Raw genomic sequence first — 12,792 nt, forward strand, 5'->3', positions numbered from 1 at the left:
TAATGACAATCATCTGGGAATTATTGCCTAAATTTGCAATTTGATAGATTGCTTGCCAACAACGCAGCTCAGCAACATTTGCCTAACAAGCCTAATAATAATTTCTTTCCTTTTTTTAAACTTCATTTTAAGACTAAATCACAGAAAAGTTAAAAAGCAATGAATGCTCAAATTTAGGTATTATTTATAATAATGGTAAAGTACTGTAAGCTATGACCATGACTGTCCAAATTATCCATCTGCTATGTAGCCAGCGAGTCCCAAAATTAGATCTAAGTTGGATTTGTCTTTCAGTCCTCCACAAAAAGCTCTTTTTACAAGACCTGTCTACAAGGCACAAATGTGTCATGAGCAAAAGCATCATCTTTGCTGAGAAACTGTCAAAATCCCAAAGCCAAAATGAAACAGAAGGATCTGCATGTAAAAGGCAAGTAGAAAAGCTTGCTTTTGGCTTGAGGGAAGCTAAGTTTCACAGCACTACTTTGGACAGAGCTGTACAATTTTGACTTAAATTACACGCAAACAGTAAGGTATTCTACACGAGTTCTACAGCACGTTTGATTTTAACACCAAACATTCAATGTAACAATCAGCAAAAGAGCTCAGCAATTATGAGATTGAAGGCATTCGTGGAGCTCGACACAGACTGACAGGCTCCAGCCAAGCTTGCTGTGTAATTATTTCATGTGTCTACGCTTTGTCTTGCATCACTGAAATGAACACCTTAAGGCAAGAATACAAAGGATAGAGAATAATACATCAGAATGAATACTGACAGTGGATACTGAAGAGCTTCCCACTAGGTCCCACGTGTAGGAATGATACAGTCATTCATTCTTCACAACACGTCACTCCTGGACTCTGAGTCTTGTAAGAAATCAGCTGGGCTTGAATAACTGACAATAAAGACAATGCAGGCTCCCACCCTACATGCAGGCACCAGCCTTGTAGTTAATGCCTCCTCCTACCCCAGCTTTGTGCAAACGTTACTTGAGTTGCTCTTAGCACCTCCACACCAGAAGATGCAATTCATACAGTTCAAGAAAGGAAACCCAGGCATGCAGCAACTCAACAAAACAGCCATTTGCTCAATAACTTATCCAGGAACCTCTGCATCTTCGAGGGCTTTTCAATGTACGTGGTTGAGAATGAAAAGGCTGACCACTATCCCACAGTTATATTTTGTGGGGGATGGAAACAAAGCACTGCAGGCAATGACAGAACGTAGTAATCGTATATAGAATGTAATTTTCATTTCCTTCAAGGCGTGCAGCAATGGTTAAATGAGTAATTTGCTATTTTAGCCATGATCTCTACACCAAAGTATTACTTTTGCTGAAATAAAATCTGTAAGAACAAAATAAAAGTCACAGAAAAAAAAAAGAGAGCTGAGCCCACTGCTGATGTTAACAAAGCCTTCCTTGCCCAGTGTTTGATGACCTGTGTTACCCATGCAAAGATAAGAACCACAGAAAACAAAGCTAAAACAATGAAGCACGCGTCCAATTAGAGATGTGTGCTATTGTTACTAAACCTCTTCTTTTTAAAATGACACACACATACTCATGAATAATATCACTGGCTTTACAAAAACAGCGCTGAGATTTTGTTAGGTAAAAATCTATATAGCAAAGAGGAAGCACCGTTAGGAACACAAATAGCAGCAGGGCAGCAGCTGGAAACAAACGAAAACCAAGTTAACTTCAACCAGAGAAACTTCTAATAGCTGCATTTTATTTTTTTGTACCAGCAGTTGGACAAATAGGACAAGCAAAGTGATTGTACCAAAATCCTTAAAACCATTACAAGCAAAGGTTATGTTTAGAGGATAATGCTATGATGTGATCAGCTAGAATCTGCTACCCCAGCTTTTTCCATGTAACCCACCCACAGGGTTCCTCGTAAACACATGAATACTCAGAAAATGCCCTAAAGTGAAATTAAAAAGTAATAACAGTTATTTTTAACACCAAGTAAAGAAAACTCAGCTAAGCAGTTCTCCTACTGTGTGTCCTTTCTATGCAGGCATTGAAACTCTCCTTCTCTCTCCATCTCAGATGCCAGGTCAGTTGTGCCCACCGGCTCCCCAGGGATGGGGACAGCCACTTCTCCCCAAATTAAATCCAACTTTGGTCTCCTGCTGAGTTCCCACCTACACCCATTGCTTAGGAAACTCCTTCATTTTGAGTTACTGTCAAAGATACAGGTAACCCTCATTGCTTTTATTCTCAGGTAAGACATTGCAGTCTTCTTATCCCTCCTCCCTACCAGCACGTATCACATTTGAAAGCACTTTTATTGTCCTCACAGAACAGCTGTCTAGTTTCTCCCTCAAATAGCTTGGAATCATGCGGAGGCACAGAAGTGATGTACCTAACAAATACTTTCACAACATGTTCGCATCGCACCACAGTTATGCAATAACACCATTTTTGCTAAGCCATCAAAACAGAGACCTCCTCCTCCCACCTTATTAGGGCTCCACTCTTTTTGCTTGTCATCTTCGACAGTGGAATATACAACCAATGAATATGGAAACACTTGCTGACTTTGGCAAGCGGCTGGTTTCATTTATTCTTTCCCACTTGATTGCCTGCTGCAGTAAAGCAGCCTCCAGTGCTCCCCACATCAAACAGTCCGGCCAAGAAAGGGGGTTAAAGCAATCACATGATAAAATCACAGCTTTGGCAATAGCTTTGATATCATTATCAAGCTCACACAAATTTCCTCTCTTATCTAGCTTGTTCTTCACTGTCTAATTAGTCCAACCACTGATAGAACGCTCTGCTTTTTGACACAGAAACAAGCAGTTAAACTAGTACTTGTGGTCTTTCATTACACATTAACATCTTCATCCTGAGCTTTCCTTCTGCTGAATGTACAGGGATTCCCTACAGGGCGATCCTGGCATCCTGCTCCAAAGGTTGCAAGGGTATCTTGCAATGGTTGGGGCTGTAGAAAAACTTTTAATTAATTGCCACCTTGTAACGGCACAGTTCTCACACAAACATTACCTTTAAGGCAAACATCCATCAAAGAGTCAGAAATGTGCTGTTTTACCATAGAATTGCAATTCCCAGTAAAAATAACATTCACTGAGGGCTACTCACTGCCTTGGATCTGTGCACATCCTGGAAAATGAACATGCACATCAAGGATGGTGCACTGCCCCCGCCAATCTCCAGCAAAGTAGATGGGAATTGCTTCCAATCACTGTGCTCAGTTGCATCAGGCTGCACATCGCACCCAGAGCAATACTATTTGTGGGATTAGTTTGTGGAACGTGACATCAAAACACAAACAGCAATGAGCCCAAGGCCTCTGTGAGCTGAGGCCATCAAGAAGAATATTTGTGGAGGATACACAAGTTGAGACCAGGATACACAAGTTGAGGCTATCAGTCCTTAAGAGCTCACAGCAAATGGCAAGAGAAGCTCTTCACACTGTGAAGAAATGATGAGATCTTAATTACACGCCCTCTATATCCAGAGTGGTTGGACAGAGTATTTGCTGAAAAGTGAATAAATCGCACGGCTTTTTCCCTCGGTGTTAAAAAGCACTGTAAAATTTTACACCACCACTAACACCATCTCAGTAATTTACTGCGGCTAAAGCAACACCCAGGACCTCTGTCTCCTGTACTTGCATGGGCAGAAATTATTATCCTGCTAATGAATATCACAAGGAACATTTGGTTTTAGTCAAAATCTTTTCTTTCGACAATCTGTGTCGATCAATGCCTGCTGCTTTTTTATAATTACTTTGTAAGAAAACAGGCAGCTGCATAGTACTTATTGGAATGAAATGAAATTCAGCATATAACTGCAGCCAAAAAAATGGCATTGATCGGGTATAACCAAATAAAGAAGATTATTACAGAGCCTCCTGCTGCCAGATACATCAAGATATTAGGAGATTAGATCAAGCTTAAATATTTTTGAAGGAGCCATCTTTCTAAAGTTGCGTAGAACAGCAAAGGCATCGACTCAGCACTGAGTTCCCACGCATCCAGCAATGGAATGGAGCTGTGCAGAAGCTGTTCTGTAACAAACAGGTGTTGTAGCTGAGCAGTGGCATGCAGGGGTCAGAGCAATGCCACCACACTGACAACTGCAGGACCTGCAGAGAACACAAAGCAGGGAAGGACCCCCACCCCACCACATAGCACACATTGGGCCCAAATGTGCTGACAATCACAGCAGTGTGCTAACGAACTGCTCCCTCCCACCAGCAGTGCAGGGCTGTAGTTAATTCTTACCCAAGTCCTCGGGTCATACAGCTCCAGCCGGGGCCCAAATAAACCTAAATGCAAATCCCAAATATATTGCACTGGAAGAGGGTTTTTGCTGCTGTCTGGTGCTGGTTTAATAGAGTTGGATCAGGTTTACAGAGTAAAAGAGATTGTCAGATTTATTATTTATTTTATAGATTTATATTAAAACACGCCTCACAAAAACCTAGAAGTCTAAGATGCAGCAGTGGCTCTGAGTCCCAGAAGGTATCTGCTGTAGGACGGACTGCTATGCTACACTTTTATCATCTATACTATGAAATCAGATCACATCATGTTTTTTCCTCCCAGTTTTCAGATGCTCATTAAATCTCTGTTGATCCAGTATTCAAAACTGCCCCTAATTACAGAAATCACATGCATCCCTAATAAAGCACAGAAACAACAGACAGCTGACCACAAGAACCCTGCAGACCAAAGACAGAAAAATACAGCTACATCATTCTCCTTCCTTCAGTATCTTTGCCATCTCAGCATAAAGCAGGTGTTACAAAACACGTGCGTGGTGTCAGAGTGAACAGTGAATACAAAGAAGAGAAAACATTATCAGAGCTTTATTTTAGAACTTATACTGAAATGAAAAGCTCACCTGGACCATCCCCTTCTCCCTTTTTTTGAAGCACAGCTTGGTAAAGTATCATAGGCTACAAATAGGAAGGACTGATGCTATGGCCCCAGTATGTAACAACATGTGACCTCATTGGCCTTGTCTCCTTCAACTCCTCAAGAATCAAAACAACACTTTTGATATTATTTTTTCCAGTTAAATTAACCAGTAAATGCTACATAACTAAAAGTGACAGACTGCTATTTCATTTCATAGCAGATCGTTCCACCCAACCCCCAGCACTTAAATACAACGCACAGAAAGAAACAGCAGGCAGCTTTGGCCACCACCCCTGCGTGCCGGTGGAGCTCTGTGAGCCCCTCATCTACTGCCAACAGGGGCCTTTCATCCCTGTGATGAGGACTAGTTAGCTATCTAGGCTACCTCTGAAAAGCAGAGATAATAACTTGACACCTGCACATACAGCTGTTCTCTAGATAAAACTCAGTTCAATGAAGTTTAATGATGTGCTACGACCTTGGAATCTTCCTCTTTAATACAATATGGGTTGAATCACAGCAGATGCTTCTCAGCTTTGGGATCTGGATGTCCCTGCTTCTAACCCTGTGAAGAACCAGATCAGCTTCAAACTGTCACAAATCACCATTTGGTTTAAAGGTAACTTCAGTCAGTGCTTCTAACACTGCAGTGGCAATGCACCTTATGGAGACTGGCACGTTTATCTTTCAGTGGTGGGGAAAAATGGTCAGGAAGAAAATGAAATGAAAAATGAAAACGTGAGGATTATGTAATTGTAACTCTTCCTTCTGTACCTTAGAATTGAAAATTAATGCTTACTGTGGCAGGGGATTGGAACTCAATCCATGAGGTCTCTCCAACCCAAGCCATTCTAAGATTCCATTTGAAGGAACTAGGATTACCCAGGGGTTTCACTAAATCTGACAGAAAGGCACATGGCTTCTTCAACAGCATCCAGCCCCACTTCCCTTGAACAACCTGTCTCAAAGCAATTGCTGTCATCTCTGGTTGGTAGGCAGAGAAGAAACCTGAAGGAAAATCCAAAACAAAACACAACATGGCTGCATCTTAAAATACATCGAAGCTGCCGTATTTTCAATAGCTGTTGAAAATCATTGTGATCTGTTCCTCAGCACTTATCTCCTTATAACAAAGTTGTCAAAACAGTGATTTCCTGTTTGCTCATTGCATTTTGTTATATTCTGCATGGTTCAACAACAACAAAAACACAAAAGCCATCACCACCAAAACGCCTGGGGACTCTGTCATCTCTGAAGTAGTGTTGTAGGTGGCACTTACAGCAGGTCTGAGTTATTCTGCAGTCTTCCTTCGAAGAAACCTAATACTACATGCACACTATTTGCATTCCTTTGAAAGGCTCTAAAGGAATGCAAAACATGGAGCAGCAGCATCACCACATGCCCCTGCATTGCTGTATTTAAAAAGCAATGGAACACTGACCCCCAAAATGAACTGCATGACACATCTACAGGAAAGCTATCCATCAATTCCCCCCCCCAAAAAAACCAACAACACAGATGTGATCCAAACTGTGCACGAGATACCAAATACTGAAATTAACATTGCATCTACATGGCTACAAAGTAATTAAACCTAGTCATGTCAATATTACTCTCTTACAGTAGAAGGAACAAACTTTTAATCTATTTCTTCATATAAAAAGGGATTAATTTGCAGAGCAAAAGGGTCACACATCTCAGCAACACGTTCTTTTGCAGTTCCTGTTGCACTGCCTCGCTGAAGTCAAGCTAAAGGAATACTGTGAGAAACTTAAACATGAACAGGGATATTTAGTGAGCCCCGAGTATTGAAACTTATTGGAAACTGATCTCTTCCTTATTAATACAATTCCCCATCATGTACAGAAAGATATCTCTGTGTTCCAGAATGCAAATAGAGTTTTAATCTTTAATTATATTCTCAACCTCGGCTCTTCTAAAAGAGGTACAGATGTGGGCCTGAGGATTATTGCTTTATTACAGTATCATCTCTGCGGCATTTAATGAATATTGATACTTAATACAGCTTTGCCAGTAGGGGGAAAAGGAGAATTTTACAACTGCGCAAAGAACTTCTGTGACTTTCCTCCAAAAGGAAACCACAGCCACACATTCTGCTCTTTCATTCTTGAATACTTTTAAGAACGGGCCCCATGTTGGATTACAGCACACAGCACTCGATGAGAGCCCAGGAGCAACACCTGCATGTCAAATAACCACAGCCCCATAGATGCTGGGTGCCACACTCAGCTGCTGAGCTCACCCTGGTTTCAAGGCATGTGCTCCTGGCTGGGATTTCAGACCTGTAACACAGTTTAAACATATGCTCTTAAAACAACAGCACACGTTTCTTGGCTGAAGCATGCTTTGCCATTATCTTTAATATCATCTGCCTCTTTCATAATGAAAATCCCCATCCTAGGAAGTAATTAGATGCTGTTTATAAAACAACATGCTGAAGAAAACCTTTTTCTTCCCAAACTCTTGGCAAAGGGCTCATCAGGATTCTACTTAATATAGAAACGGTAATTTACACCAGTTCCAAATAATTTATTCTGGCACATCTAATGTCTGTGTATATCGTTTAGACACATACACACACATACCTTTCAGCTCACTGTTTAAAACAGCATTTTTGTTTTCATTACTGTGTAGTTATTTTAAATTGAATTTCTTCCCCAACCTTCAGCTGCTGTGTCCAATAGAACCCTTTAGTACTGCTTGTATGACAGAACATTTAATCTGTTAGGGCAGAAGCACAATGAAAAAAATCAACACTTTGACAATGCTGGTATTGAACCAAGCTCCACGAACAAAGATTGGGATATTTGTGAATTTATTTTCCAAATCCAGATGAACACCTATCTGCTGACCCAGTAATAAGCTCTTAAAGGGGACTGCTCACCAGAGAGCTGCTTCTGGTAAAGTAACTCCAAAGCACGGAGACAAGTGTGCACTTCTTGTCAATATAACTTTCTCCTCTAGAAAAAGAAAGCAGATGAGATGATGGGAGTTTTGTACAATAAACTATGGAAGCAATTTTGACAGCAGATTTATTATAAGCCAGTCACTTAAACAGGCAGATAGCTGGAAGTGCTTACAGCTCTGCATTCTGTGGATACGTGGTGTTGGAACAGAGTTTTGTTACACGGCACTCATACAGCACAACAAAATGGTCTCATGCCCACTTAAAGAAAAAAAAAAACAGCTTTCTTGAGTCTCTACCCAGCACTTCTCAAGTCCTTATTCTCTTCTGAAAGAAAAATCATCTTCATAGCTTTTTGCTCCTCATTTATCTACAGCACTATTATGGGCAGCACGTCTTGTTTTTTTATTTTTTAATAAAGGAAAAGTAATTTCGCTGGTCTGCTCCTAGCAATACAGCTTAAATTCACACTGATTTTTCCTCAATCTATTAAAATGTTTTCTTTGTCAGGTTAGGGAATACATCAGAGCACAAGAGATTTACAAGACAAGTTGAGGAACCCTAAAATACAAAATTGGACTCATTTTTACTCAAGCCTTTGTATCCATTGTGCCTGAAGTTGTCAAACCAGAACCAGACTTCCCATTCCTTATTGTTTATAGCGTGCTTATTTCTGCAAAACTACAAACGTCACAACAAATGACCCTAAAAAGCAGCATAAAGAACACGAGTCTCAGCGCTTACAGTGGTGAGCAAGTTCTTGTTCTGGCAATTTCCTTCCAGGCACAGAAGATAGATGGTTCATTTGGGAGCACTGAGCAAGCCCAGTGCCACAGAGCTATCCAAGTCCAAGGGTTTTCAGCTGAGACCCCTAAAAATTCCCATTAATACTAACTGACCCTCCTGTGTGTGCCAAGGAATGCAGCTGCATGAATATCAAGTCAATCCTGCGCTTCCTCTTCTCTTTCTGCCTTGCCATCTCACAGCGGCTCCAGCTGCCATTTCTCAGCAGCACGGTGCTGCAGCAGAGCCTGCTGGGTGTCGTGGTTGATTTGAGCCCTGGGCTCCCAGCTCCCAGCCCTGCCAGCCCACTCAGGGCACAGCACTCAGCTCTGAGGGTCTGGGAGCAAACATCACAGTTTGCTTTGGAGATGCGGTGGCAAGAAAAATAATGCAAGATAAACTAAATATGTCTGTGCATTTGTTTCACAAAGAGGGGGAAAAAAAAAACCCCAAACCTAAACCTAACAGCCTTCTTATTACTAATAACATCAAAAAGCATGAACAAAATAAGTCATTCTCATTTTCAGAAGTGTTGCACGAGTACACTTTCCTGGTCACATGGAAGGAGATGACAGCTTTCAGCACTTCAGCAAACGCTGCTCTGAGATTCTGTAACAGAAGGAAGGAAGCAGCAGCCAGATGAGAAGCATGTGAGGGAACGCATCTATTAGCAAGTACAGGGAGATGTCTTGTTAATAGAAGACAGAAGGAGGGACAAAGCAAGCAGAGAAAGCAGCCAGCAGTTAGTCACTTTTCCATACAGATATGCTTGGCTAGAGATGAGACACATATCAAGATTGTATTCTGTACTTTCAGAGTCAGTGAAAACCAAAACTGAAAAGCAAACGAACACCAAAAGGCCTCCCTCCAAAACTGAGCTACAGTGAAATCAGGTGAGAGATGCCACCTGACGTGCCAAGTTCTGTCTCTATTCAGCATCCTTGGGAACCCTATGATAATAAAAACAGGGAGAAAATGAAAATTTTACCGACACTGCTTGCATAAGACAGAAACTTTCCATTTCAAAAAATATCTTTTTATTAAAAACCGCTGCTGAAGTTTCTGAATAGCTACTGGTGTCGGTCCAAAGCTTCTCACTTCCAAATCAGGGCAAACTGAAAGGCAGCCAAAGGCCAGCAAAGGACAAACGACTACCAAGCATCAGCTTGGCCATTAAACCCCTTGTCCAGCTCCTTCTGGGAGCAGAAGGGAGGATGAAATGCTGAGCATTGCTATTAGGAATGTAAAGCACGAATAACAACTGCGAAAGTTCCTTTAAAACACAGGGAAATTAATAAAAATTCAGTAATGCTACCTGCAACTCAAATTATATTTTTAATACCAAAGTAAGCAGAGTCAGCATTAAAATACACATTTTTAGAAGATCTTTTGTCCAAAGTAGCATCTATATAAAGTCCTTATTAAGAGTGCTTCCTGCACCCCTCTGCAAGCTGATAAGGATTACTGCAGTGCCACTGTTTGCTCTGGTTTGATATCCTAGAATGACATTTTGGCACATAAGCAGTTGTATATACTCAGGTTTAAGAAAAGCATTAGGTAACATAGTTGTTCTGAGCAATATTTAATATATGCTCGACTCATCACACTGTCACTCAGCCCAAAGACTGAACACAGAACTTTATTTTCATAACATAAATCAAAGCACAAAAGACAAAGAATAGTTACTCCTTTCCCAACTAATCAATAAATCTAAAATAATAATAATAATAATAATAATACAAAAAAAACTCTAAAGTGCCACTGGCAAATTTGTATTGAAACTAAGAGTCTTTTTCCCAAAATGTGTCCCTTCAAGGAGATGCATAACTTTGCACCTGCATGTTTTCTTCCTTTGCACTTCATAGAGATCGAAGAAAGAAAATAACAAAATTATTCATCATTATTTGCATGAAACTACAACAAAAAACAAGATATTAAGATTCCATTTGTCACACTTTTTTTTCTCATAAAACCACTTTTCAAAAGTCTATTTTTATGTCTTTTAATAATCTGCCTCTGCCTTGTGTTGGATACACGACATCGAGCTCAACAGGTGTTTGATTTCATTTCATATAACTATTATTCTCTTCTTAAAACACACCAAGATAGCAAATAACAACGAAATCTGAAAGGGCAAAGAAGTCAGAGAGGAAAAAATAAAGAGGATAAAGGCCCAGCTCAGTACAAACGTGTTTTGACTGTGAACAGTGCTGGAAATGCTGATAAAATATCAGAATATAATTCCAAGACTAGCTAAACTTTGTAACTAAACTTTTACATGGTACCTATCTGCAAAGGCTAGAGAAGAGTGTCATTACATGAAAAGGAATAATCACCTGCAGATAAAAAAAAAAGACATCAGTACTGTTAGGTAAATTTGTATATTGCACACTGCACACAGATTTATACTGCTGCAACATTTTTTCCCTTGCATTTGATACAGAATCTACAGGTACAGACTTTTCTATGAAAGATTTTTACAACAGCTCTTTCTCTGTCATAAAAGTAATGCTAGGGACTGGAGAAGCCCTGATTTTAAAGCTTCCGAATACAAATCATGACAACCAGCACCACAGTGCTCAGCTTTATTGATGTCAATTGACATCAATACTCAAAACTCAATGGAAAAATCAAAACAGAGAAAAGGACAAAAAAAAAAACAAAAAAACAGCACTGAGCCAAAGCCCTTCATAAAATACCTGCGTTTTTCCACAAATACACTACAAACAACATATGCTTTTCAACTTGGTGGCTCTGCTACAGCTGCCCTCCTGGCCGCTTTGAGCGAGGCCTCACGACAGCAACAGAACATTGCATGGATTCTTGCATTGGCGATCCTTTAAAGTTAATGTACGTGGGGAACGTCCTGCTTACTGTCATCTATTCTCAGGTCACATAGAGAACAAATCTAAACTTCTTTTGATTCCTCCATGAGCTTGGGCCTGGGGAGTCCACTGACAAGAGGAACTGTTATTATTACAGCCATGACATTTTTAGTAACACGGTGTTTATACATCAGTGACTCTTGTTCTGTGAAAAAAGCACACGGCTTCCACAGAGATGCTCAGTACAATGAATAATTGCTTAGCACTTCATTTTCTACATAATAATCATTTTCTTATATGTAACTAAATATTTTAAGCAGTTTATTAATTCATAAGCTTAGTTGTGAGCATCTCTGTGTTCTTGGCATCAGCACACAGACTGCCTGAAGTGTTGATACTCTATGTCCTCAAACAGTTTCTAAGTGTCCTCGTAATTGCTTGTCACCTGTAAAAGAGGTCTAGATCCAATGCAAAATTAACATATGGTGAACAGATGGACTCAGAACAGACATTTGTCAAGATAGCACTCACACCAAAAATGGCTTGGCTTCTGCCTTTCAGGACCTTCAGAGAAGTCCTTCTTGAAGCTCCAAGTCATACTAATCAAGGGAACATCATTCCTCAATGACAATTCTGTGTTGCAAAAATTTCTATGACCTGCTACTAAAAAGAATCCTTCCAACCTTTCTGCTCTCAGAGCACTTCCTCTTCCAGGAGGGGAAACAAAACATCGCTCCCATAGAATATCCCAACCACCCACCAAGAATAATTCACTGGGCACGAAACAAAAACACAAAAAGCACAAAGTTTTTACGACTTCTGACTTTGTAGCGTTATTTATTTTATTAAAAATCCAAAATAATCCCCACCCCACTGTGCAAACTCTTCAAAATATTCATAAGGTTCCATTACTTACTGAGGAGGTAAGACGAGAGTTGTTGGCTGGGCTTTCGGTCGGCGTTTCGCAGATACTCCCATCTGGTTGGCTGAGCGTTTCAAAGACTGCTGATTCAAAAGGCCAGATGCTAGCCCAGCATGGTACTGCAGCTGGGGAAGGAAAAAACATACATTAAAACACAAACCACCGCAGTGCTCTGTGTCAGACTTCTACTATCTGTATGGCTTGATTAAAAATACAGCCAGCCAGTAAGCTAATGTATGCCATTTCATGTATTGCTTGGATAGAAGATGATACGAACAAAAGCATATAAAAGTCTGCTGTGAAATAGATATTACAAGGAAACTATGCCATTGGGAAAGTAAGATGATGCATCAAAGACTTGAGTAAGTCCTAACTCTCCTGAAACTCGGAGTTGCATTTTAACATTAAGGCTGTTCTCCTCTCGAGGGATCAAGCATCC

The 12,792-nt window shown here is 40.4% G+C and overlaps 1 protein-coding gene across 2 annotated transcripts in view; it reads right to left on the minus strand.

The window, feature by feature from the left end:
- The window catches only part of MED27 (mediator complex subunit 27), an 80,608-nt gene that overhangs the window by 38,823 nt on the left and 28,993 nt on the right, over positions 1-12,792 (minus strand). For both annotated transcript variants that reach the window (XM_052669359.1, XM_052669358.1), the window contains exon 3: positions 12,348-12,478. In XM_052669359.1, coding sequence (XP_052525319.1) covers positions 12,348-12,478 — 131 coding nt within the window. The remainder of the gene's footprint in view (positions 1-12,347; positions 12,479-12,792) is intronic.

This window comes from Tympanuchus pallidicinctus, unplaced genomic scaffold (assembly GCF_026119805.1).
Source record: "Tympanuchus pallidicinctus isolate F22 unplaced genomic scaffold, pur_lepc_1.0 scaffold8, whole genome shotgun sequence".
Classification (NCBI taxonomy): Eukaryota; Metazoa; Chordata; class Aves; order Galliformes; family Phasianidae; genus Tympanuchus; species Tympanuchus pallidicinctus.